Source organism: Triturus cristatus, chromosome 5_1, assembly GCF_964204655.1.
Source record: "Triturus cristatus chromosome 5_1, aTriCri1.1, whole genome shotgun sequence".
NCBI lineage: Eukaryota > Metazoa > Chordata > Amphibia > Caudata > Salamandridae > Triturus > Triturus cristatus.
This window is the reverse complement of record NC_140587.1, coordinates 141909566-141937424: the sequence shown is the minus strand read 5'-3', so window position 1 is coordinate 141937424 and position 27859 is coordinate 141909566. Positions and strand designations below refer to the sequence as shown.

The 27859-nt window shown below is 46.1% G+C and overlaps 1 protein-coding gene across 1 annotated transcript in view; it reads left to right on the top strand.

The window, feature by feature from the left end:
• Positions 1–27859, top strand: part of LOC146830421 (uncharacterized) — a 197176-nt gene that overhangs the window by 65577 nt on the left and 103740 nt on the right. Inside the window, exons 3-6 of the mRNA XM_085604646.1 lie at positions 3176–3334; positions 3912–4034; positions 5759–5899; positions 11755–11880. Of these exons, the coding sequence (XP_085460772.1) occupies positions 3176–3334; positions 3912–4034; positions 5759–5899; positions 11755–11880 (549 nt within the window). The remainder of the gene's footprint in view (positions 1–3175; positions 3335–3911; positions 4035–5758; positions 5900–11754; positions 11881–27859) is intronic.

Sequence of the window (27859 nt, the reverse complement as noted above, 5' to 3'; positions counted from 1 at the left end):
CCCCCGTGGATTTTGACTGAAATGACCGTAAACCTAAAACTAGGCGTTGGTCCAATGAAGCCTTTGAATGGCTGAAGAACAATCCCCTTGACAAGACACTCCTGCCTGGCAGTGCCAATGCGGGAGGGGTAAGAGTTGACAAGCCCGCCTTACCTCCTCCTTCACTCAGTTGGAGTATTTCCATCGCATTCCATCAGTCACCACCAAATGAGAAGCCTTGCCCTCCCAAACTTTTGCTAGTATACCAGGGAGAGACAGGACTGAGTGACCACAAAGGAGGACCAACGTGTAAAATTCTTCACTATCTTGGATACTGGGTAAGCCAGTTGTTCTCCTGCTAATTAGTAGCCCAAAAGCATTACCCCGGGGTTTCCCTCAATCATGTGGACCATATCGCCCCCGAGGAAGGCAACTTCCACAACCTGCATAGCTGCCAGCCAGTGCTGAAGGGCAGGATACGTTACCCGGTACCGATACTCGCATCCATGGTACCTGTTTCGTCGAACTCAAGGACGGGCTACTCAGTGAGCAACCAGGCTCCGCCCACTCATGCCTGGCCGTGCCCATGCGGGAGGAGGTGAGGGTTGACCAGCCTGCCTTCCTTCCTCTTTCACTCCGTTGGAGTACGCCTATCGTATTCCATCAGTCACCGCCAAATGTGAAGCCTTGCCCTCCCAAACTTCTGCTATTATACCAGGGAGAGACAGGACAGAGTGACCACAGAGGAGAACAACGTGTAACATGCTTCTCTATTTGAATACTGGGAAAGCCAAATTGTTCTCCTGCAGATTTGTAGCCCAAAGTGTTACCCCGGTGCTTCCCTTAATCATATGGACCATGGCCCTGTTGGAAGGCCACCTGCATAGCTGCCAGCCAGTGCTGGAGGTCGGGAGAAGTTACCCGGTACTGATGCTCGCATCAAAGGTACCTGTTTCGTCTAACTCAAGGGCGTGCTACTAAGTGAGCAGCCAGGCTCCGCCCTAGTACCCCGAGGCCAAACCCACGCCCCTCCAAGTTCTGCTGCTTCACCTGCCTGTTAACACGAATCCCAGGGCAGACCACCGGCCTATAACCCATGCTTGCCCATGCCTGAGATAAAATACCTCTGAACAGCCTGACAAGAGGGCGAGGAAGGGGCGGAGACAGAATATGTACCCCCCTGGCTCCTCCCCGCCGGAAGCAGCTATCTGCTGGGGTCTCCCTTGGTCCATCCCAGGGACACGACCTCCCACCCCTGTGCCTTCCTGTGGCACTAAGGCGGCCGCCCTCAAAGGGGCGGGCCGCTGCGCAACCCCCCCCCGGGCAGCCTTACAATGCATCCAATAGGCCGCTTTAGTTAATATATTCAAAGAAATATGGCCCATGTACCCAGCAATCACACAGCTCACCCAGACATTGGACCTCATACTGACCTGTGGGGCGGGCAAACGCGTGGTTTCATTACTATATAGGGCTGTGAGGGAGGACACCAGGTCCCCTCCCACCGGGGTGGTGTCCGCCTGGAATGCGGATCTAGGGGTGCCATTGGAGGGTAAGGACTGAAGAACGATGAGTCTACTCACTCGCACGGTCTCCTGCAATGCCCGTTTTCAATTTGTAGCATTCAGCCTCCAGCAGTTGCTTTTAGTCTTAGTGAGGCATAGAATAACTATTGTGTACATGAGGGCGCGTCCACCTGAGGTCTCGGCTTGGGTTTGTTATGTGCGAGAATGGACATTAGCCGAGGAGGTTCAAATGAAGAGCAACCGCACAGACGACAAACTAGAGGACGACTTAATACTGTGGAGGGAACTTTGTCACGATTTACTCTCCAATGGACTGCAGACTGGGTCCCAGAGCGCACTATCGGGGGACAGCCAGGCTGGATCTGAACCAGATGAAGGGGCCATTACAGCTGACTTTGCAAGATGCAGAAAGTGGAGATGGCTACTGGGGTGGGCGCATAATGAGAGACCAGCTCTCGCACCATTCTCACCTCAGCTAACTGCCAGGGTCAAGCACAGGAAGACCTGCAGAGTTGACTAAATGTGTTAGAGGGCACTGCCTGGGTCCATGAGCAGCAGCGAAGGTCTGAGAACTTGTCACCATGTTGTTGTGTCATGCAGGCCTCAGTCATGGGCACATTGTTACTAGGGGTGGGCGATAAATTCTGCTTCGCTGGCAGAGTTGGAGGAGTATTGGCCACTCCAGGTTACACATGTAATGCAGATTTCTGGTCAAATCCTGGCAACTGCTGAGTGGCAAAGTTTTTCTCACATGTGGCTTGCGAATGGTAAGTTGGCGAGTGAGAATTGGCGTCCCCTAGCACAATTTCCGGGCACTAGGATGGCAGGATTTTCTCAATGCATGGGGTTGCGACAATTCGAGGTGAGAAAGCTGCCGCTTGAGTAGAAAATCTACTCGAGCGGTAGCAAAGAAGCAATGCCCTCTGGCGCCCCTTGTGGTGATGTTCGTGCTGATTTTACAGCGCAGAACAAGCTCCTGACACTAACAATCAGCATGAGCAGCATGACGTGCTGATTTCTGCCCATTCACCGAACTCTGTGGAATCTCCCGGAGTTTCAAGCACCTCCACGGAATTCCGCAGAGTGAAACTTAGTGGGTTCTGCCCACCCCTACTTTTTACACGGGAATAAGGAAATCACATACACGTAGTGTGGTTGGTGCGCTCCATCTGCCTTTTGAGGCAGCACAAAATATTTATACAGAAAGTTACACGCTGCGTGGGCAATACCATTTACCGTAAGGGCACAGGAGGAGTCACAAGTGGGCCAACAACATAAAACTCAATCTCCTTAAGAGGATATGGTATGCCAGATTTGGACCTCGGGCTCCCTGTTCCTGAATTTAAACCACACTGATGAGGCCCATTGAGGCACAGTCCCCCCTTCCTCCTTCAGAATGACCTTGCTGCAAGAAGGTCACATGGGCACTGCTGCCTTCTGGTCTTGGGGGCTCAGTAGAGGGTTCCAGAGCTCCTTCTGATAGTGAGGTGTGTTTTCTCATTCATCCCACAATAAAGGCTGCCTTCTTTATGTTTCTTTGTGTCAGGGCACTAGGAAAATTGAGTGGATTAATTAATCATCAGCTGGGATGTGCGCCTGGCTGCTTCATGGGGCTCCGGTGAGTTTAGGCACTTCATGCTTAGTGTTACTCCTCTCTTGTCTTCAAACAGAGGCGGTGCAAGAGGTGCGGACCACAGCCTGCCCTGGGAACCAGATCCGCCAGACGAGTGGCCAGAGCTGTGGCTGCCCCCCAGGCCAGCTGCTGGAGGGGGAGGTCTGCAGCTGCCCAGCAGGCTTCCAGCCTCACCAGGACACCCTAGAGTGCACAGGTGAGTAGGTGCCCACACCTTTTCCAGATCTTGTGACAGCCATCCCTAAGTTATCGCCCTGAAGATGAGCAGATCACCATGTATAGAATATGGCCTACTAGTTCACTTTGCAGGAATGACTGCACGTCTTTCCTGTCATCTGACTACTCAATGCGTGACTGCTCTTGGGCACCTCTTTCCATTTATTTCATTGCTTGGCATGTGACTTCTTTTGGTCACATCCTTCTGTTTGTTTCCTGCCTGTGTGTAAGTACATGTAGTCACCTCTGGTGCATCCTCTCTTTGTGTCATCTGTCCCTTTGTTGGGTGGATCTGTGACTGCTGTGTTCCCTCTTTCTGTTGGCTTGTAGGCTGGGTGCCACCTCTATTCCTACATTAGCTGGCATGACAGCAGCTGGTCATTTCTTTCTATTTCTTTGTTGGCTGGTGATGCTCCCACTCTTGACCTAATCTCTTGTTTCCCTTTTTTCTTGATGGGGATGTGACTTCTCCAAGTCAACATGTTATGTTGGTCACTTGGCTGAGTCTATGAACTGCTCCAGTGGCGTTTGTCTCATTATCTGCTTCTCTGTTGTAGATGTGGATGAGTGTGCCCTGGTCCCACACCCCTGCGGACCACACGCCAACTGCTCCAACACCCCCGGCTCATACCGGTGCCAGTGTCAGCGTGGTTTCCTCCAGAGACTGAACAGCTGTGAAGGTGAGAACTCCTGCCTTTATCACATTGAAAAGATCTTAAGTCTTTTTATGGCATGAATGATAACACTGCTTACAGTCAGGACTAAACTGAAGACAGATTATGGAGTCAACTTGTTAGAGTTGTGTAGAGTGCATGGGGTGCGTGGTGCATCCTCCTCTGTGATTGTTTGTGGCTGCGCCGGTGCATTGTAAACAAGTGGGCTGAATATCCAGGATTGTCCCTAGAATCAATGCGGCCTCTAATAGGAACGCCACTGCTTCACACAGACACACGCGTGTCATAGTGACTTCTCCGGTTAGGTCTGACTTTTGTCTGAAAGACCCATTGTTACCCATTCTTCAGACTATACCCAGAGTAGGAGTTGGCACCACCTAGATAGTATTTTCTTTCCACCTTATGCTATTGGCTGTTTGTTGTATGATTCCGCCTCCTAGGAACTGCGAACAATGGAATGCATGAGGGACTACTTAACGTCTGAAAAGTACACTCATGACACTTATTGTCACATTCTGTTTTTGATATTCAATATGCCTTCCATACAGAAATTAATCCTTTATTGCTACTTTTCCCCCAGTATTGGCAAATCCAACAGATCTCACTTTAATGTGATAAAGAGCAGCATTTGTTTAGTGCCTAGGCGTCGAGGCGTAGTCTTGAGCTGGGCGTTCTTTTCGTATAGTTGTGGCATTTCCAATGATTGATTGTATACGTTTCTTCTGGGTTTTTTCGGTTTGGCCACCAGAAATTTAGAGTATAATTTACTAATAGTTTGTGTTGTTTAATATGAAATTAAATTAGTGTGATCATGAGGTTGTGGTGCATGTGGTGCTGTATTTCCACACCTGGAAGTGTGGTAATATCACAGTATTTTCTGGGCTGATGACCTCCTACAAAAAGCAAGTAGAATATGCGACTGGAAAAGACACAGGATTGGTGTAGACATGAGGACATCAGTGTGGTAGCACAGATTTTATACTGTAAATCCTCATTTCATAAGTGTATTACTGGGGATCAGTTTATGATCCATAATAATACCACTACCAGGTATTATTCAATCAATCAGGATGTGTAGAGCGTGGCTGCTTCACCCGTAGGGTCTCGAGGCGCTGTCGGATGGTGCTGCCTGGTCTCCTATTGGTTGAACATCCATGTCTTGACACTGTCGATAACAGTAACATTTGTTGTGATCTTCTCACCCGGAAATACTGAGCATCCCATAATGAGGTCCTTTGTTGTGTGCTGTGTGTATATACGGGTGTGCCAAAGGCCTATGTCTTTTGTCAATGAGTTACGTGGTTAGTTGTCCATTGCTTGGACTCTGCAGCTTGTTTTCTAGACAGCATTGCTAGCCAGGGAGCTATCATGTAATGCTGTATGTTTCAGGGTTAGTTAAGGCTTTCTCTCAAAGGGATTAATTTCGGATTTTTAAAAATATATTATGCTTTTTTAGTGCTGAATCAAAAGGCAAATCTTGATACAGAATGTATTTTGGGGGACAGGTCATATGACTGTGTGTTAAGATAGTCAGGGGGTGCAGTGCTTGAATGTTTGTGGCTCAAGATCCTCCAGGGAAACCGGTTCCTCCTTCAGACCCATTTTCTAGTAACTGCTCATCCGTCCACAAGAAGAACATTGTCGGTACACCGGGCAGGTTGATGCAGTTTGTGAGTGAGCGCAGTAACCATCTGTCTGAACTAACTCTATGTCCACTGTCCCATCTCCAGATGTCGATGAATGTGAACTGTCCCAGATCACGGGCCTGCAGGCATGCCTCCTGCACGCCACCTGCAAGAACACGCCTGGTTCCTTCACCTGCTCCTGCGACACGGGCTTCGTGCTGGCGCTGGATGGGAAGACCTGTATGGGTGAGTGGCAGTAAAGAGTAAGGTGGCCACAGCTTCATACCAACTCTTGACCAAGGAAGTATGTTTACCCAGTAACAAGTAACAACCTGTATCCTTTTGAGGTAGTTCTCAAACTGTCTTCCAAGTGTGTGTCTCAGAGCTCCTGATCTCACACCATGGGTGTCAACTTACTTTAGTGACAAAGGTAGCATACGTGCCATCACACACTTTGACCCCATCATGACATCACAGGGTTGCCTCCTTCTCCCACCCGTACCCTATCAGGAGCCTTCCAGGCATGTCAGAAGGCATTTGAGGGGCCTAGGTCATAAATGTCAAGCAGGGTCCACATAGCAAAAGCACCTGTTTCTGTATTAAACTAATAATGGCCATCATGCTAGCCGTATTGATTATTTTTCTACTGGATCTGAAGCTGTGGTCATTCCTTGATTATATGTCCATTATCGAAAGGCCAGAGAGTGACCACAACCCAGTGTGTCTTACCCTGGGATCTCTATATGTTGTGATAGCGGCCAACTTGGACCCTCCGTCAGCAACTAGGGATCTTCATCTAACAAATTAAATGCGGCGGGCCAAGTGGTCTGGGGTAGTTGAAAATGTGGACACATTTCATGCCATAAAAGGGGACGTTTCGTCCTCTTTAGCTGAAACGAGCACATGGCCACCCTGTACTGGGGACCACAAGCCATATATAGATTTTTTATGATGGGCTATTTACAAAATTAAAATCATATTATCATATCCCTTCCACAGCAAATCACTTGCAGAAAAGATGCTTTGATAAAGAATGCAGGCTAGCACGTAATTCACTGATAGTGGCCATAAAAGCCAAAGATACCTTTCGCATCCACCAAACAAGGACATTTTATAAATCTTGCCAGGTTTCGCGAAGCGTAAATGGGATGATGAGAGATGGCAAGATCTTAAACGTGCTTGTTCTGAAAAAGATTCTGTGACTTTTCAGTCCTGAGTAAAGTGAGGCAGATGTGGTTAACCATCCTCCCCTCACAATTCTATCGCTCTTGAAACTTGGGTGGACCATTTTGCATCTCTATTTTCTTGGACAGAGGAGCTTCATGATTTGGGCAATTCTTATTCTTCGCCTTGACAGAACTTTCATTTGTGAAAACAGATGTGCTAGCTGCACTGAAAGCAGTATCGAGTGGTAGAGCACCTGGCCCAGATAGTATACCTGCAGACTTATTTCTGCAGGATAGGGCCAACTGCTCAAGGTACATCTTAGCCCCGGCAAATGCCAGAGCCCATGATGCTTGGATACCAGATTCCTGGCAGGGAGCTGAATTAATTCCTGTATATAAAGAAGGCAACAAATCCCTCCCAGGCAATTATAGACCCATCAGCCTAATAGATCCAGTGTAATAAATATTCACCGCCTTGTACTATCCAAGATACAGGAATGGATTTCAGACAATAATATCATTTCACCTCTTCAGGCAGGCTTCTGTCAGCGAGTCAGTACCATCGACCAGTCCTTTCATTTTCAGCTTCTCTATTAGTGGACAGTAGTCATCGGCAAGGGCAGCTTGTATACTGCCTTTGTTGACCTTAAGTCTGCCTTTGACCTGGTCTATCGCAAAAAGGAGTGACCTGTCTTACATGATCTGGGTATGCCTCAAGACCTTCTGTCTTTGACAATGCGATTGCATGAAAATAGCTTCGCTAAGGTGCGTTGGGGCACCCAGGGCAAACTCACTGATTGATTTCCCATTGGCAAAAGGGTAGCCAATAGTGTTTCTTGGCGCCAACTCTATTTCTACTGTTTCTAAATAGCATTGTCCAGTTCCTCTCTTGCCACCTTTCTGATGCCCCGTCATTGGCTGACTCAAACATTCCCATTTTAATGTTTGCGGATGATACAATATTAATTTCCAAAACCTTGAGTGGGTTACAATGTGCCCTGCTCTGTGTTGAGGTATTCTGCAGGATGCGGGGTCTCGAAATTAATACCGAAAAGGCAAAGTACATGTCGTTCAAGCAACATAAATCATTTAAGAGCAGTGTAATGATGGGTGATAAGCTCCTTGAGTGAGCTGAGGTTTTCAACTATTTGGGTGTAACATTGGCCTCGAACGTGTCATGGAAACGGCAAGTAGAAAAAATGGCCCTAAACATCGTCAGATCACTGGTGTATTAGTCAAAGAGTTTAATACTTCCTTTACCAAGCCAATTAGCCCAGTTCTGCAGATTTACGATGCTAAGGTTCTGGGCTCAGTTTTGTATGGTGCGGAACTATGGGGGTTTACGAACATTACCATTCTCAATAGCGCAGAGAACAATTTCGTGAGGACTGCGGCACTTCTCCCGCAAAGTACATCTAAAACCTTTGATGTTAGATCCAGGTAGGAAGACACTGGCCAACAGAGCAAGACTTCGCCAGATACTTTATTGCTGAAGACTGTGGACTTCACCAGAGCTGGCGCAGTATGTTGAAGCTTTAAGAGATGTTTTGGAAACTGACCGATCCTGCAAGATCGATTGGCTCCACAATCTGAAAAAGACATTGCTAGATATAGGCCTGAAGGAACTGTGAGATAATCCTTCAGGAGCCCCTTGATTGTCAGCAGAAACTTTGAAAGATCAATATTGGCAAGCCATCCATTTATCCAAGATATGTGCGGTGGATAGCACAACTTTGATGGGGAAGTTTCTAGACATTAAATCGAGTTGCACTTTGGAACCTTATTGGGAGATCATTTCTATCCCTATGGACAGGAAATTATATTTGCAATTGAGGGTAGGATCTCTCCCTCTAAAATCTTACACAAAAAATTGAACTTCAAATCTGATATGTGTCCCATTTGCACTAATTATAAGGAAACTATTCCCCATGTCTTGTTTGCCTGGACTGCTTACGTAGGCCCTCGCAAGAAATGGCTCACACCTGCATATATGTAAATCTTTAGGGATGAGAATCTTAATTTTAATTAATGCTCCCCGTTTTCCGTTTTTACTGATTTTTACAGATAAATACAGACAGAAAACCATTTACTTTCGTGTCTGTATTTATTTTAAATGTGGATAAAAACGGAAATTGGGTTGTTTTTGAGTGATTCTAAATGCTGTCAATCATGACTGCCAAGCCAACAGCTGTGCGGATTGACAGGCAAGGGGATTAAAAAACATATAGAGATTTTAGTAAAGAGCCTTAAACAGCAGTAGATTTGCACAACTTTGATACAAAAACTTATATATTCTCTTATAAGTGCATATCTTACCACATGAGTGCGTATATATCATTGAAACCTTTCAGGCGTTCAGGCACGAGTGCACATTAATTGATTCAATAAATGCAGAAATATACACATTTCAGCTTCATTTTTTCATGAAACCTAAAATAAATATGGATAAATACAGGTAAAATTTGCAGAAAATAAATATGGATAAATACAGACGGAACTGACAAAAATATAAATACCATAAAACCTGGAGTCTTAATGACTGATTCCCGGCCCCTGCTCGCATGTTCGGTTACCAGGTTTTTGGGTTGTGGGCTCTAAGACATTAGAAGACTGCTGAGCGCATCCCAAGTGATCACATGGGTACATAACCAATTGTCGACAGTGTCTTTGTGAGTTACATGCACCTGTCCATGTTGTATGTATTTATGAAAAATGTATTTCCTGGCCTGCAATCTGCCTTACTATGTTAAGCAGATGTTATTACATGCCGTATCTAGTATTAATTACCATTGTATGCTGCGAGGCTCACGCTCCCGTTCATGGATGTTTTATGGTTATTGTACATTTTATCATTTACATTTTTATTGGATGTGCATTTTAATTGCTTTTATGTCAATAAGTTGAAATAAAGCTTATTGAAATGAAATGTTAGCAATATATATATATATATATATATATATATATATATATATATATATATATATATTCTTCACGGGAGAGAGAAACCACAGCTGTTCAAGCACTCTGGTGCCATCTAGTTGTGTGGCTATGACATCATTAGTAATTATTGCAGGCTTGATATATCTATACATAAATGATGTAGCATGAGCACAAGGCCCGGTGCCCCCTCTTATGATGGCGCTGGGGCCTCCTGTGAGCTGTTGAGTTGCTAAGTTCCCAGTTCGCCCTGATGCTGCCATGGGGCTGGCCGGGCTGGTAATGCTGGACATGGGGCTATTCCCAGGTGTACGAGGGCATGTTTGGTAGTGAGGCCTCTGCTGCCCCCATCTCACACCCTGCTGCTCTTCACACTGTGGATCCCAGGTCGAAGTGGGTGGGAACCAGGCGCGCAACACCCATTGGACTCACAGGGCTTCAGCCCCCCCCGTCGTGTGTGGCAGCCCGGGATGAGACACCTTCCCGGGCAAAAAAGCAGCCGCACCCGAGCACTTCACAGGTCTTTAAAAGACCATTTGCATGTTAATGAGGCCTCGCTGTTGTTTCACCCCTTCTAAGAGCCCTGCAGCTCCACTCTGCCTATTGCTTAAAGTTCAGCCCCCCCCCCCCCCCCCGACATTTTTGCTCAGCCCCCCCCCCCGAAATTTGGCTCTAGTTGCGCCTCTGGTGGGAACTGCTGCGATCAGCATTCCAATACTTTTTTCCCCCCTAGAATTCAAATCTGCGCCCACAATTTGTCAAAAGAAAAGGCGTCTCCGCACTGCAGCGTGTTCCTGCGGGGGCGGCTCGTGGTTTCTCTGGAAAGCGTAGCGAGGGGTCAATGAATCCCAGATAATCACATCTTCAGACACACTTGGCGTCCGGTGCAGGTGTTATCACAAGAGGGGGAGGGGCTGTGAGGCGGTTCTTATCCTGGGTCCCTGGCCCTGCGAGGCTGCCATTCTTCTGGGCAGTCTGCCTTGTTAGCAGACCTTCTTGTACCAGATTAGCAAATATTTTGCGATTGACATTTTGCCCTGAAAGGCTACCTCTGCTATCTCCCTGACTACTTTGAATCATCTTTGGTTGCCTCCGGGGATGTGGCCTCGCCATTTCCAAAACTGTCACTTGTTTTACCTGCAGATTCAAGGTAAACTGTAGAATGCCCATGTGTTCTGTGAACCTTAATACAGGTGGGACCTTTTTTTGCTAGCAGCGTGCACTCTGGGATTTGTAGTTTTTTTTCTTATAGCTATTGTTTTGTTATGGATGTATTTTGAGTGTCCTGTCTGCTCCTCACAGTCCACCAGTCCCAGCTCTGCGGCGATTGACACTTTCCTACCACAGGACCTCAGTCAGGATATTTTATCTAGCAGTGTGCATTCTGGGACTTGTAGTTTTTAAAATTTTATATTAGCTATTGTTCTATAGTGGAGGTATAGAATGGCCTTTCTGTCCTGCACACACCATCATCCCTGGCCTTGCTGCGCTTTACACTTTTCCTGTGGGAGTGGGCCACACACGCTTGACATAAGGATGCTCAAACCTGGATGTAGTTTGCATACTATACGTTCACTCGGAAAAAGTTATACTTAAACACCCTCATAGTCCGAGCCTGTTGACAGATCACAGATTAAACTCATACCTCGGATGACCAGATGACTCCATGCCACTAGGACACCATTTTTCCAATTCCGGGTTTTAACATATCAGTGCATTCTGGGAGTTGTAGTCTTGGTTCATTTTAATTGAGCTTGCACATGTGATAACAATGGCAGCTGAAAGCAAAGTCCTGGAATGGAAAAGTGGTGCCCGGTGAAATGGAGCCATCTGGTCACCCTATTCTTCTTCCTCCAGCCCAGCCAGTGCTACTCTACACCTTCACAAATGTTGTCGCGTTTGTTTAGGTTTAAATGATATCTGACAGAGTATGTTTTTTAGAAACAGAAACAAGTCTCTCCAGGGCTAACATTCTCTTTTTTGGTTGTCCTATTAAAGATATCGACGAGTGTTCCTACGAGGAGCTGTGTCGCCGGGAGCTGGGGAACACCTGTGTGAACACTGTCGGCAGCTACGAGTGCAGCTGCCAGCCCGGCTTCAAGGCGCTGAACCTCTCCTGTGTGGGTGAGCACCATTTCTGAGAGCAACAGTGACTTACTAAAGTGTGAACAACTGGGCCTCCATATTCTGAGACTCGCTCCAGTGGAGCTGAAGCTTTTCTCCATAGTATAATAATGAAAATATAAGTTAATAGACGGAGTTCATTTACAGTTACAGAAGTCAGGGTGTTTGGCAAAATATCGGGAAACAATTTTGCGTGGACAAAATATTGTGTCCAGAATATCGAGGACAAAAATATTGTGAAGGTCAGTTTCTATGGGTAAGCCAAGTTTTGCTATAGACAACTCAGCATATATGTACCTTGACGATATATATATCGTCAAGTTACGTAGATGTTGAGTTAAGAATTGTAACTATCTACTTACCTATTTGCTCTTACCTTCTCAATATTTTGGGCCTTAATATTTTTGGCACAATATTCAGTCCACACAATATTTTTGTTACTGATATTCTGTCAGTGATCCCAAGTCGGAATGCTCAATAATGAAGTAGCGGCACCCTACATTATCCATAGCTGTGGAGTTTCCCAAGTACAGGTGGAACGTGCCAGTCCTGTTTTATAAAGGAATACAGAAGACTACAAGTTCCATGACTCAAAGAAAAAACCTGGACTGGAGCAGAATATAACGCATAGACTGGGGTAACTTGACAGGGTTGCATTATCTTGTCTGGATCCTCTTGGCACCTCAAAGTACAGCTTTAATTTTCCCAGAATGCTTTAGAGTAAGCTTGCCTACTAGGTAGAGAATGGCCTGTCTGCTGCAAGATGTATTGTTAGCTTACTGCCGGCTTAAAGCATGCTCATTGCTTGTCATTGGTTGGCTTTATCATCACTCTCATTTGCTTGCCTCTTATTTGTCAGCGTGTGTGGCCTTTCTTTCCTTTCTTTCCTCCTCTTGTGTTTGTCCCTCCCATGGAGCACGGACGCATTACTTGTGTTCCTCCATTGCTTGCTTCCCAAGCATTACATTTTTTTTTGTTTTTTTGTTTAAGCACCCCATCTGTCTCCCTTGTGCACTTCTCTCTGCCCCGCTGCTGTCCTCTCTCTCTCACCCATGTGCTTCTCCCCACCATCTCCAAGTTGCTTTATCCAGTGGCGGCTCCTCCGCTCAGACGAAAGAGCGTCACCCCACTGCTTAAAAAGATAAACAAAATGATAATAACATATTGTTATTATCATTTTCTTTTTCCTATTGCAGTCAGTGGAGGGGCGGGCTGACCAGAGCAGGGTGAGGAGTGGTTTGCATTCCCTAAGTGTGCATGACTGTTTGGCTGGCCCTCTTGGGTCGGCCAAACAGTCATACCTGGTGAGGAACATACACAGGCTCCCTGTCCCCGTCTGAGCACCGAACCACAGCGCTCAGACCAATCACAACATTGCATTGCAGCATTGTGATTGGCTTAGGGGAGCCTGTGTGCCCGGGTACTTCCTGCCACCGGCCAGGACTGGAGACAGGAAGAGAACGGAATGGCTTTATCTAATCCATTTGCTTTTCTCCCACCCACGTCTTTTGTGTTACTCCTGCCCTCAACCCATGTCCTCCATGTTGCTTCCCCCTCCCTGTTGCTTCCCATTAGTGTTGCCCCCGTGTTGCATTCCCCCACATGCTTTAAAAAAATAAATGAAATTTATTAACAAGCCAACCCTGGATTGGTACCTAAAATGAAAAAAAAAGCTGCTGTATCCTTTTGTAGGTACGTGTGTGAGTGGTCTGCATGCCTACAAAATGACATGGCCAGTCGTGTCAAGGGCTTTTTTTTATTCTTTAGCCATGCTGCACAGCATGGAGGATGCTGTGCAGCTCGTCGAAAACCACTGACAAAGCCAGTAGGTCTCAAAGAATTTGGCAATGCTTGTTTCAGTCAGAGGTCATTCTTCTTACTTTCTGTGTACTGTTGTGGATGGCGACTCCTTATTTAGAGGAGAGATGAATGACACTTTGTAAATGTGTCTTCATGACTATATCACAGGTGTGCTCATGCTGCACCAGCCCCCCCTGCAATGCATCATGGTAGACGTAGTATAATCAGTTACTTTTACTCACATGCCAGTTGTGTTAGCAATTAAGTCCTCGCTCAGCCAGTGCGGAGAAATACCGATTCATATTTTGTGGTTCTTTGCCACTCATCAGAGCAGACTATCCCTTCCTTTTTGGGGTGCTGACTGGCTGACTAGGTGTTGTACCACTGGCTAGAACCTCCAACTTACTGCCTGGGAGCTAAGTTTTATAGATACAAATTCTTGCTCCAGAATCATTTTAAACTTGCGTTCTTATTTAAAAGCAGACCGTGCTAGATTGCACAAGGATGTTGACCGATTGTCCAGACAAGAATAAGGGTTTTCTTCCAGCCTGTTTGCCAAAGACAGCCCTTTAAGGGGCTGATCCAGGCCAGATTTTCCGGTTTGTATCTGAAGATTAATTTACTGATAATGATTCTAAATGGGGTTTATTTACATAGTCGTTGATTATCCTGAATAGTGAGCATGGATTCGGCCCTTCTGGACACACGTTGGACATGCCTGCTATGCGGGACACCCTCCTAAGCAGCTGGCAACACTGGCCACTGAAACGGAACGAGGTCAGCGTTTGTGAGAGGCAAGGAGGAGGAAAATATCTCTAAAATCAGAGACACAGAGAATAACAAGGAAAGAAATGATAAGCGCAAACGCACAAATAGAGAGTAACACTGCTAAACATGTGAAGCAATGGGGCAAACAATCTTTAACTATGTTAGATAATAAGTAAAAATATGAGGAAATATATTGTGGGGCCAAAATATCCAGGTATTAATACCGAAACCCAAACTATTATGAATGTAAGTGCATACAGAGAAGTACATACTTACCACTCTCAAGGTGCCACCTTGAAGATATGGATATTCTCATGGTACATGTAGGTGAAGTCAAGTACAGTAAACTCATATTTCCCTATATGCACTTACTTACCTCAACAATATTTGTTTGTTCTCGATATTTAGGGTTTGATAGTTTGACCCCACAATATTGTTTCGTCTATATTCTGGTGTAAAACCTGTTAGTTAAACATGTTGTGCTGGTTTGTGAAGCTGTAGGGCAAAAACAAATGGAAGACAACAGTGAAAAAGGATAAACTTCTTATCTGATACTTTTCATCGGTGTTAAAGCAAGAAGTAAAGAACACATGACCTGCAGACGACTGAATGATGGCGCTTCCTTCTGGGGCTTGCAAGCCTGTGGTGGAAAAGGCAATGAGACCAGATGGGATTGTCACATTGTTGTTTTAGGGTACTCAAAGTGTCGATTTTAGTCATTTGAAATGTGTGTAATATTTCTATAAGAATATATTTCTTGGAAATAAAGTATTTCTGAATCTGAATCAGATGGGACATCTCCAAGTACAATAAATGACCTTGAACTGTGGCCTCCGCGCAGCATACACCCTGTGTAATCCATCAGTGCCACTGCAAAGAGTCCTGAGCACCAACAACAAGTAGATGGACTGTAGTGAGCAGCCACATACGTGGCAGCAGGTATGTGGCTGCTCACTACAGTCACACGCCCCCATGTCAGTAGTGTGGGACCCGTGTGAACCTCTTCCGAAGGACTGGGCAGTCAAACGCCTAAGAAGAGCCTGCAGCAGGGTCACCTGCAGAGTGGTCTCAGAGGGGACAGACATATCTCACCTTTGATTAGATCACCCTGCGGGTAGGCCAGTTCCGCCCCCACCCTGAGTAGCAGATGTTTATTGTCACACTACTAAATGGTACTGATTTTATCGACCTCAGAAGCATGAAAGTCTGAGTGGACCCACTAGGATTTAAACCTGTGCCATGACGGCAAACGCAGGTCCCTGCAGGGGATGCATTAGTCCACTAAGCCGCCAGGTCCAACTCCTTTTATTGTCTTCAGGACTATTGGGGAGCATGGTTGAGGTCCTTGTAGAAGTGTATATTCAACCCCAAGTCCATGGAAAGATGAGAGGGCAGCCTGGGCCACTGAATAGCAATGGAGGAGCAGCCAGAGTGAGCTGTGGGAGAGGTGCACCAGCCCCAGCCCCACCCACCTAGCCAAAGATGAGGTGCAGGAGAGGCAGCCCTCTCTAGGGCAGCCATACATATCTGCGAGACGTCTGAACCCACTTTTTATTTACAAAAAACGGGAAAAAGTATATCTCGTAACAGACTGCCAATGAATTTGGCCAGTCTGCTTTGTGCTGTCCGTTGATTTGACATTTATTTGGACACACATGCAGTGATGTCCTCCACAGCTGGTTACTGTACCCTGGAGGACAGTGTAACTGAGCGAATTGCAATGTCGTCATCAAAATTCCTTCTGCAGGGTAATGATCGCCTCCTGGTAGCACTCAAAACCATACTTGGTTTTTGTCAAGGAATAATTCCTGGTCTCTTCTCCAGTTAACGTTCTCGAGCCGGTCAGGCTGTCATTCTTTGTGCATGCATGCCACCTCTAGACGCTGGGTCCAGAGGACAGTGGGTCATAACAGGAAGCAAATTCAGCAGCCGTACTTTAACCTTTTCACGAAAAGCCTGATGGCTGCCTCAGATGTGCATATGCAGTGCTTAGTTTGTTAAAAAAAAAGTCTCAGACACAAAGGGGCATATGTACAAGGCCCTATCGCATGAAGCAGCACGCATGAAAGTGACAGGATGGCATTTCTAGGATTGTTTATGTGCAGGAAGGGACACCTTGTGTGAGGATGGCCTAGACCTTCTGGAATTTTTATATCCTTATAGCACGCTGCGGGGGGCCTATATCAGTTGTTCAAGGCCCTGAACCTGAGTTACAGATCTGAGCCTCAGAAGACGACCTGTAATGAGGGAGAGGGCCTTTAATAACCTTTACAGTCCGAGGAAGATGGGCTAAAAGGCTACTGGAATATTCCGCTTACAGGGGGTAGCATGTTAAAAAGGGAGAAGACGAACATTGGATGGCTGGAGAAGAAGGCCTATACCAGACATTATTAGCCCTGAACTACTTTGTTGTCTTCAATGGAGCTCCCAACATTGTAATGTTCTGATATATTACATAAATATATTAATTTGTTAAACATTTGCCATATGTGTCCTACTCAAAAATAGACTGATAGTGCCACCATTTGGTGACCTGTTCCAAATAAGTGCTTGTGTTTAGAAATAATTGATGGTGCTGAGTACTGACAAACACCGGTACAAATTAAGCACAATATTACGTATTGGGTTTATGAAGCGGAAACCTACGTAAAAAAGAGCTATATGGCACTCAGCAGAATAAAGACTTGAGCATTACACGTGGACTCGCTAGTAGTCAGAAGAATACATTCTGAACCTATTGTTGATGTATTGAATTGACCAACTTGAAAAATATCTTTGTTCTTAAGAGGTTTGGTGATCTATATAACATAAACTCGACCCAAAGGTATCAGAGCACTTTACATGAGCACCAGTTGTGCTTCACAAAGACACATTCATTGTTCAGGCACAGGGAGATTAGGTGATTTGCCCAGAATCACAGGATGCTTAAGCCTCCTGCCAGACTCAAGCCTGGTTCTCCAGGTCTAGAGCGGTCGACTTTGAAGTTGGGGAACCAGGTTCGAGTATTGCGGGATCCTCAAGCATCCTGTGATTCTGGGCAAATCACGTAATCTTCCCGTGCCTAGATATTAATGTGTCCGTCTGTAATGCAACTGGTGCTCATGTAAAGCGCTCTGATACCTTCGTATGGAGTTCGCCCTATATAAAACTGCAAAGAAAAATGAGTAAACTGTTGGAAATTAAGAACTGAAGAATTTGTTTGTGAAACCGCAGTTGCAAAAAAGTGAGGAGTTTGTCTGGTCTGGAAATGATTTCATGTAGAAATAAGGACCCGGACCGGATCTTTGATGACATTTTAGGACCTTTTTAGGTCGAGCCTAGCACAGTGCGCATGCGCTGCTCTGCGAGGCTTCTTGTAACTGCTCTGTGTGGGTCTGACTCCCCCCACGCATTGGGTTGGTTTTTGCGTGTGTCATTTTCTAATCGTAGCCTGCAAATGGCTAAAGGTGGGTGCATGTCCCACCTCTTCTGAAAAGGTTCACGCCCATGGCGTTTTGGCTCAGGAGCAAGCAGCGGAGAGCAGGGCGGCAGCTGCAGTGCCTCCTTGTCTCCCCTGCACCACTCCACATTATCTCGGTGTGCCAGCCCCACCACTCCTATTAGGCTGCTTGTTTGTTTATATGAAGTCTGCACGCTCCCTCCCCTCCCTGCATCACGGACGGCCGCACTTCATGATCCGTGTAGCAGGTGCTGTGTTTTTAAAGAAATCTGCATTTTCTCTGCCCCTTCCTCCAAGGTGCCATTATCCCCCATGTCCCCAACCTATGCCCTTCGTGTTCCTTGTTTTTCGTTTTTGGCAGGGGGCAGCATTTGTTAGCGTGCATGTGTGAAAAGACAGCGCCGTAACATGCACCAAGGCAGTGCTTGCATGCTTTGTCAGAAGTCCTTCCTCAAATGCACACTCAGGATAATGTGGTGCATGGCTACACACTTATAAGGTACAAAAAGCGAGAACTATTGGCTATGCCAATGCTTGTTTAGACTTATGCAAGGATGATTAAATGTTCTTACACATAAATCGAGGCATGTGTGTTTCGATGATGTAACATAATATGTACTTTATTGTTTGAATACATACATAATTATAAGTGATTTTCACGTCAAACCTAACGTTTATAAAAAACTGGTTTCTGAAAGATCGATGCTAATTTGTAATAATAATTAATATGACTGTAAATGGGTATAAAAATAATGAAATATGCCTAAACCCAAACAATTAACTGGACACTGTGGGAGAAGGGAGGGGGCTGAGCCATGGGTGCAGGAGGTGGGGAAACCTTGCTAGTCCTGAGGGCACATGCAGGTGGAAGTAGAAAGAAGTCCCTGAGGCTGCACAGTGTGGATGAAAGATGGAACTACCAGGGGTTTGTCTGAAGAGAACCAAAGCCTGCCCCATGGTAAGAGCCCTGGAGCTGGAAACACTTGGTTCCCTACAGAGTCCATTGGAGAGGGCCAAAGGCAGCCCCTCCTATGCAGACCTCTGTCCACCACTGATCATCACCCAGTAGTATTCAGGATCCACAGCAGCTGATAAAGGGTTCTCTATTGTTATTCCATGTTCACAAGCCACAGGTACCATCTTCCCTTGATAGTCACATAGAAGATGTCCCTGCAAATAACTCAAGAGCAGGGCCACTGGAATTCTGTGGCTCTGCAGCTGCGGTGTTTGCACGTAGTTATGGATTTGCCGGATTTGCCACATTATCAATCATCTGCTGCACAATGTGCAGATTCTAACAAAATAAGTTTTGTTTGTAGCTCAAACGGATCAAAAGTTAGTAAAAATGTGGGGGCATATTATCAAGCCCTGCGTTAAAATTATCGCCGGTTTAGCGGCAGAAAACTGCCGCTAAAGCGGCAATAATGGGCTTGATAATATGCCGCAGAGAATTCCCATAGAAGCCCATGTTGACACCAGAACATGGGCTTCTATGGGAATTCTCAAGGGCATATTATCAAGCCTATTATCGCAGCTTTAGCAGCAGTTTTCTGCCGCTAAAGCTGCGATAATTTTAACGCCGTTTCTTGATAATATGCCCGTGGTGACAAATGTCCTATAGCATTGAAAATCTCTTTTCAAAGGTTGACTGGTCATCTTTCATTTGGTTATTGCTGTATTTGAGTGTTAAAGCGGTACTAATAAGGTGAAATTTTGCCCAAACAGAGTTAATATGTGTAAAAGTAACAAAATAATGAAATAATGCTATTACAAAACGTACTGCATTATGCCATATTGTTTGCCTTTTATTGATGCACACTTTTGTCAACACTGCCACATAATTTGGTCCTCCCTACCATATTCCAGTGGCCCTGCCTATTAGCAGGTATTGCCTCTAAACTAGGTCGTTCCTGGAGGGTAACTGTGTAGTGCAATAAAGTTGTGTCTGTCCTGATGCTTGGGTCTGTAGCAAATTGCTAGGGTGGACACGCTGCAGACCAAACTGCCCACTTGCAGAGCTGCTGCATGCGGTGTGTGGTTCATGCTCCCTCAGGTCGTTGGACCAGATGGTGGCTCACAGGCGGATGGGATGCGGTGGCTAGCCTAATCTTCTGAAACAGATGGTAATCCTCTCTGGTGGCCCAGACATGTTGCCCAAATCATCTGCTTTCACCAGCCAGGTCCGGACAACCCCAGTCCTTGTTGCTGCCCGTGAGACCCACTGCTACAGGATCAAAAGGACTCCGTGGCTAAGTGCCCAACACTTGGACTTTCCTTAAAACCTGCCTCAGCTCTGGGGGTCCTTTCCCATGTGGGAGGCCTGGCTGGAGCTTGCTATGGAAGCGCTGCTGCAGCACCTATACTGAGCCCTTGCTCTGCAGACTGACTCTCCGGTCACTCTGGCTCATTTTGTAAGGGTGGTGCCTATATATTTCTCAAAGCAACATGGTGATCTAGATTCGTAGGCCTGCGGTCATTACCTGGAGGAGGGGCCCTTCTGCAGCATGCAGCCTGTAGTGGGCCTGTGTGCTGCATATTGGATACAGGTTTATGTTCTTCATAAGTCTCTTGGCTGATACCCAAATATCCTAGGAGGAGGTTTGTGCTCCATATAAATACATGTAGTGTTTATTTATATATTCAGTTTTACAGAGTCACATGTTATGTATATTTGCAAAGTGCACTATCACCCGTGAGGTTATCCTGGTGCTGAGCATGTGTGTGTGCCTAGCCCTGCCTATGGTAGGCTGGTTAACTGAAAAGCCAGGTCTTCAGCTTCTTGCAAAATTCGAGAAGGGAGAAGAGGCTCTAATGTGGAGTCAGAGTTCGTTCCACATTTTATGAGCGATGTAAGAGGATGCCCATCCCTCCCGGTTCTGTATATGCATGGAATGTGTGCGAGTCGGAGTCCTGCAGAGCCGAGGTATCTGGGTGGTTAGTGGAAGGAGATGCGATTGTTCCGGCAGGTGGGGCCTGAGTTCTGCTTTACCTTAAATGTGTGTGTGAGGAGTTTGAATTGAGTGCATCTGTGTATCGGAAGCCAATAGAGCTACCTGAGATGTGGTGTGATGTGTGTTCTGTGTGGGAGGTCGAGGATGAGTCTGGCTGGCGAGTTCTTTATGATTTGTAGTCTTCTAGTGAGTTTCTTGGTGATCCCAGTGTAAAGGGTGTAAAGGGTGCTCCCATAGTCATCTTGCTGGTGAGCAGGGTGTGTGCTGGCTGTGGGTCCGAGTTCCGCCAGCCACCAGCTGGAGTCCCCTGGTTAGGTGCTCTTGCCGAAGATCACTACTTCTGTCTTGTCGGTGTTCAACTTGAAAGACTTGACTCTCATCTAGTTAACGGCTTCGGTCATGCAGGGGGTGAACTTGTTTCTTATGTTGGTGGTCTTGTTCACATTACTGGGTGGTGCTGTGGTGTGTACCTGTCATTGTATAAGCTTTGTTCCTCATCTGGATTGGTTGGTGCTCATGCTCCAGCGTGGAGTTTCTTATCCTCCCTTCGTCACAGATCAGATATCATACTAACGCTTTCACTCAATACATTCATTGGTGGGGCCCATAACACCAACACACACACTCATTTGGTCTGCTCTTACTGGAGAGATAGATGTTCCAAACGCTGGTGTGAAAAGAATATCTTTTAGTCTAATAAAATACTATTTACATAAACATACACTGAATATCCTCAATCCAGCACATCTTAATCCTGAATCCCTAGATATCCCTTCCACTTTGCCGATGGATCAATTTAGTTGAATTTGGAAAGGCAATTCTAATCTTTTTCATTTATATTCAGACGATAATAAATAACCCAACACATTTGCTTGTTAATCAATGAAATTTTATCTAATAAATGCAAATTTCTTTAGTAAGAATTTTAATCAATCCACAGAACATCATAGTTACCTAATCTGGCTATTAGTCGACCTCTTAATTCAATCGATTCATCATGCAACATGCTACAGTCCCAAAGATTGGTATGGACCAGAAACGTGTCCGCATCGATCAATGCCCATCGGTCTAAGAGTCCTCAGTTCATCAAGAAAAATGGGCAGCAATCTAATCTGTCAAAGATTCGGGAAAACAGCTGTCCTGCAGTGTCACCGTCCTCTCCGTCAGCATAACGTCAGGAAACAGGAAAAGATTCACACTAACTCACTAGTCTATCGTCTTTTATAATGAAATTGATGACAAAATGTAGCAAAAGTCAGTTTTAGGCACTTCTGATTGGATGGTTAAGATCGTCTATTTCGGTTTCCCAAAGTCTATGATGTCACACTGTCAGACATGATCCATCCGGTTTTATAAAGATTGTCCATTGTTAAATCTCTTGGCGGTAGTCCAGTCACAACCTTGTCAGTGGAACAGGCTGTGTAGGTCATCTTGAGGCCACTTGTTCAGGAGCCTGGAGCATGCGCATTTAGTCGGAAACCTCGTGGATTGGTAGCTGTTTCGTCGAGTCTGTAGGTCGGCCAATTTAACATAGGCCAAATTGGTCAACTTAAGCAAAACAAACACAAAAAGTAATTAAAACATGGAAATAACGAATTAAATGTTTAACCTTCACTAATTCCCGTATGTGTGTAATTTTCTAGCATATTGGCGACATTTAAAGCGTTTATACTCACCCAATGATGTCATCTGGTGCAACTTACAATTACATCACAAAAGCAACATATACCACGTAATATTCTATTTTCCTAGTGTTAGTATGCATATGTATATTAGTTTACAAATTATTTTTGCCATGCAAATGCAAATCCCGCGTGTAATTCATACATTAGTAGGGTTGATTAGATAGCAAACAAACACAATAATACTTATTATAATTAATAGATTATTCTAATTAGTATGAACATGCAGAATGGGGGGGTATACAAAATTTTGTTTTACCCGCTCCATCAATCCCCCCTTTGGTGATTTTATCACCACACCATTAAAATTTTGTATTCCCTTTTTCAAGGAGTAAAAGTGAATTCTTGCTTTTAATGTTAGATTTCAGTCTCCCCAATTTCTTCAACTTTGGCTGTCTTATACATATCTTCTTTTATCTCCTCCAATTCAATTTCTTCAAATTCCCTCTTCTGTCTCTTATTCTGTCTCCTTAAATTTTCTCTTTTTAACTTTTTCAGAATTTTCTTCCTTTTATAACAAAGACATCCTAATTTTAATATTAATACTAAGAAAATCACACATGTTAATGGAAATAAAATTTTACCTCTCCAGGTACTACCTAAATTTACTAAAAAATCTTTAATAGAAGATATTTTCTTAACAATCTTTTCCCAAACACCTTCAACCTCCAGTGGTGCAACTTCGTCATGCAATTCAGTTATGTTTTTAATATAAGTTTTCAAATCTTTACTTTCGTCGGGTATGTAAGTACAACAATGTTGGACTTTCAACATTCCACAGACTCCACCCTCTTTTGCCAATAAAATATTAAGGGCAAGTCGAGTTTGCATTACCATGGCACGCATGGCAACCATTTCAGTATTTACCAATAAAAAGCCTCCAGCGGTGCTTGCTGACAAGCGATCCACTACTGTTGACAGTTTTCTAATTTTATTTGCATTCAGAGATATTCCCACTGCTGGTATCAATGCTCCAAAGATATCACCTACAATTTCTGACCAAGATTCTCTCTTTCTACGTGCTAAATAACTACCTAAAGTATGTACACCATATTCTTCTCTTTCCATGTGAAAGATCTTTGGGAAAACCAGGTCTACATAACATGTGCCATACCAATGGTCTGGCAAACGATAATATGCCCTGTTCCCACAGATAAAATATAATCCTGGAAAAACTGGATCATTTCCTCCTTTAAATCCCCATCCACCCATGATTTGGTATGTATCATGGCATTCACTGTCACCTACAAAGTAATTTTCATATGCAGTCTTATTCCTCCTAATACACAAATTTCCTTTCTGAGGCCGATATAAAGCCATAGTTGGACTAGTTTTTCCCTCCAAGTCTTTTTCCATATCTACATCCCAAACTGTCTTTTCTGTTTTTCCTTCATAGACCTTCCTTTGCATTTTCAGTCTTCTTTCTTCAACCATATCTAAAAAAGTCCTTTCTTCTTTCTTTAAACTGCAAGTCAAATTATTTCTATATATATATTCTAATGTTAATTCTTTAGTTTCTAAGAAAAATTCACCTAATACCTTTGCAGGTCTTACCTTATTTAGTTTGTTAATTGACGGTACTTGTGAAAATATGTTATCTATAACTGAAAAATAATATTCTAACTTCCCTGTTCGATAAAATAAACTAGCTATTACACTACATGTTATTCCATAAGTTACAGGAAGGTGGTGATAAGTCACTCCCTCCGAAACAGATGCAGGTAACTGCATACAGACATAGCAGTCCCTCACGTCCATTGTCTTTACATATTCATACAGTAATTTTGAAAATACATTGTAAGAAAAATCAGTTATTGAGCTGTCTTTATGCATATAAATTTTATCTATTCTAGTGTGATCTATCTTTTGAATCTGCTCTATATTTGTCTTGTTTTCACTATGTTCTCCTATTGTGTTAAAGCTAACCTTAAATGTAATCATCAAAGCTAATATACTCCATAGAAGCATTAGTAATCCTGTACAACAACAACACATCTTGCACCTTCGTTTCAAAAATATACATCTACTTTTTCTACCATCTGTGTCAGCCATTTTCATGAAATGAACAGTGACTTTTGACTTAGCCTCTTCTACTTCATAACTAGTTTATCTAACCCAAGGTTCTAAGCACCTACTTGGTTCTACCAGTTTTATCTTTTTCCTTATTTATTGTCTTTCCATCATCAGCATTCTTGTCTTATTCCGTTTGGCATCTCATCATTCTTCACCTTTCCTTCGTTGTCTAGATATAGGATTTCCTGAACATCCGTCTCTTCTCCAATATCGGATAAGATGAATCTCAGGATTTCCGATTCTTCGTCTTCCCCAACCACTTCTGGTATAGTCACCACTGGATTTTCTTGGCTAGCTGCCTCTTCTTTGATTTCAGGCAGGGCTACATATGTCCATTCTGGCGACTTATTCTTCTGGTTAGGCTTCCTCGTTCTTTTACTTTCCTCAATTACAACTATTTCTTCGTCTTTTGATTTTACTTGACTTATTATTTCATTCACCTGTTCAGCTCTTGGTGATTTTACTCTTGTCAGTCGGTATCTCAACTTCTTTATCTTATTCGGCCAAACGTCATCTTTTGCTGATCTTTTCAGTTTATTTCCTTTATCAATCAATCAATCAATCAATCAAAGACATTTATAGAGCGCACTACCTACCCGTAGGGTCTCAAGGCGCTTAGAGGGGGGGGGGGGTGCCGTTACTGCTCGAACAGCCAGGTCTTGAGCTTCTTCCTGAAGGAGAGGTGGTCTTGGGTCAGGCGCAGGTCGGCCGGGAGGGAGTTCCAGGTCTTGGCGGCCAGGTAGGAGAAGGACCTTCCTCCTGTTGTGGCTCTACGGATGCGTGGGACGGCGGCGAGGGCGTGGCTGGCAGATCGGAGGTGGCGTTTGGGAGTGTAGAAGTTGATTCGGTTGTTAAGGTAGCTCGGGCCTTGATCGTGAAGGGCTTTGTGTGCGTGGGTGAGGAGCCGGAAGGTGATTCTTTTGTTGACGGGGAGCCAGTGCAGGTCTCTCAGGTGTCCGGAGATGTGGCTGTTCCGTGGGATGTCGAGGATGAGTCTGGCTGAGGCGTTCTGGATCCGCTGGAGTCTCTTCTGGAGCTTGTCGGTGGTTCCGGCGTAGAGGGCGTTGCCGTAGTCCAGTCGGCTGGTGACGAGGGCCTGGGTGACGGTCTTCCTGGTCTCCGTGGGGATCCACCAGAAGATCTTCCGAAGCATGCGCAGGATGTTGAAGCACGACGAGGACACGGCGTTGACTTGCCTGGTCATGGAGAGGGAGGAGTCCAGGATGAAGCCCAGGTTGCGTGCGTGGTTCGTCGGTTTGGGTGCGGTGCCCAGGGCGGGGGGCCACCAGGAGTCGTCCCAGGCGGAGGGCGAGGAGCCCAGGATGAGGACCTCCGTCTTGTCTGAGTTCAGTTTCAGGCGGCTCGTCGTCATCCACTCGGCTACCTCTTTCATCCCTTCGTGCAGGTTGGCTCTGGCGGCGGCGGGGTCGTTGGTCAGGGAGAGGATCAGCTGGGTGTCGTCGGCGTAGGAGATTATGTTGAGGTTGTGTTGGCGTGCGATGGCCGCGAGGGGGCTCATGTAGACGTTGAAGAGTGTAGGGCTCAGCGAGGATCCTTGAGGGACGCCGCAGATGACTTCGGTGGCCTCTGACTTGTACGGTGGTAGGCGGACTCTCTGTGTTCTTCTGTCGAGGAAGGAGATGATCCACTCCAGTGCATTCTCCTGGATTCCGACGCTGCAGAGGCGCTGCACTAGGGTGCGGTGGCAGACCGTGTCGAAAGCCGCGGAGAGGTCTAGGAGGATGAGGGCCGCTGTTTCTCCGTTGTCCATCAGGGCTCGGATGTCGTCGGTGGCGGCGATGAGGGCGGTCTCGGTGCTGTGGTTGGCACGGAATCCGGACTGCGAGGGGTCGAGGGATCCGTTCGTTTCGAGGAAGGCGGCCAGCTGTTTGTTGACGGTCTTCTCGATGACTTTGGCTGGAAACGGGAGTAGAGAGATGGGGCGGTAATTCTTGAGTTCGGTGGGGTCTGCCGTAGGTTTCTTGAGTAGAGCGCTGAGTTCGGCGTGCTTCCAGCTCTCGGGGAAGGTGGCGGTGTCGAATGAGGTGTTGATAATGTCCCGCAGGTGGGGTGCGATGACAGCGTCGGCTTTGTTGAAGACGTGGTGAGGGCAGGGGTCGGTCGGAGATCCGGAGTGGACGGAGTTCATCATGCGGATGGTGTCTTCGGTGCTGATCGGGGTCCAGGCTCGGAGGGTGGTGGTGGGTGGCGTTGCTGTGGACGTGGCATGGGTCGGATGGGTGCTGAAGCTGTTGTGTATGTCCGCGATCTTGTTGTGGAAGTAGGAGGCGAGGGATTTGCAGAGGTCTTGCGAAGGGGTGATGTCGTTGTTTCCGGCGTTGGGGTTGGAGAGCTCTTTCACGATGTTGAAGAGTTCCTTGCAGTTGTGTGCGTTGTTATCCAGTCGGTTCTTGAAAGCCGTTTTCTTGGCGGTGCGGATCAGTTGGTGGTGCTTCCGGGTGGCGAGCTTGAGGGTGGACCTGTTGTCCGGTGTGGGTTCCTTTCTCCAGACTTTCTCGAGGGCTCGGCAGTTCTTCTTGGAGCTCTTGAGTTCGTCGGTGAACCATGGGGATTTCTTACTGCCGGGTCTGCTGGGCGGGGTCCTCAGAGGGGCGAGTTCGTCCGCGCAGTTGCTGATCCACTTCGTGAGGTTGTCGGCGGCCTGGCTGGGGTTCGCTGAGCTGGCCGGAGGGTGCTGGCTCAGGGAAGCGGCGAGCTGGTCGGCTGTGATCTTGTTCCAGCTTCTTCGTGCAACCTGTTGCTGGTGGTGGTGGATCGTCGTTCTCCTGAAGGTGAAGTGGATGCATCTGTGGTCCGTCCAGTGGAGTTCTGTGGCGTGGCTGAAATCGACGTCTTTGCTGGATGAGAAGATGGCGTCGAGTGTGTGTCCGGCGAGGTGGGTGGGGGTGCTCACCAGTTGCTTGAGTCCAAGGTTGGCGAGGTTGTCGAGCAGGGTGGTGGTGTTGCGGTCGTTATTGTTCTCCAGGTGGAAGTTGAAGTCCCCCAGGAGGATGTAGTCAGCGGAGGGGAGGGCATGCGGGCTGACGAAGTCGGCGATGTCCTCGCTGAATTGGGTGCGTGGTCCCGGAGGTCGGTAGATCAGGGTGCCTCTGAGGGTGGTCTTCGGGTCGGTGTGGATCTGGAAATGCAGGTGTTCGGCGGAGGGTGGGGTGTTGTCGGTGCTGGTCGTGATGCGGATGGTGTTCCTGTGGATGATGGCGATGCCTCCTCCCACCTGGTTGGCGTTGCGGTCCCTCCGGGTGATC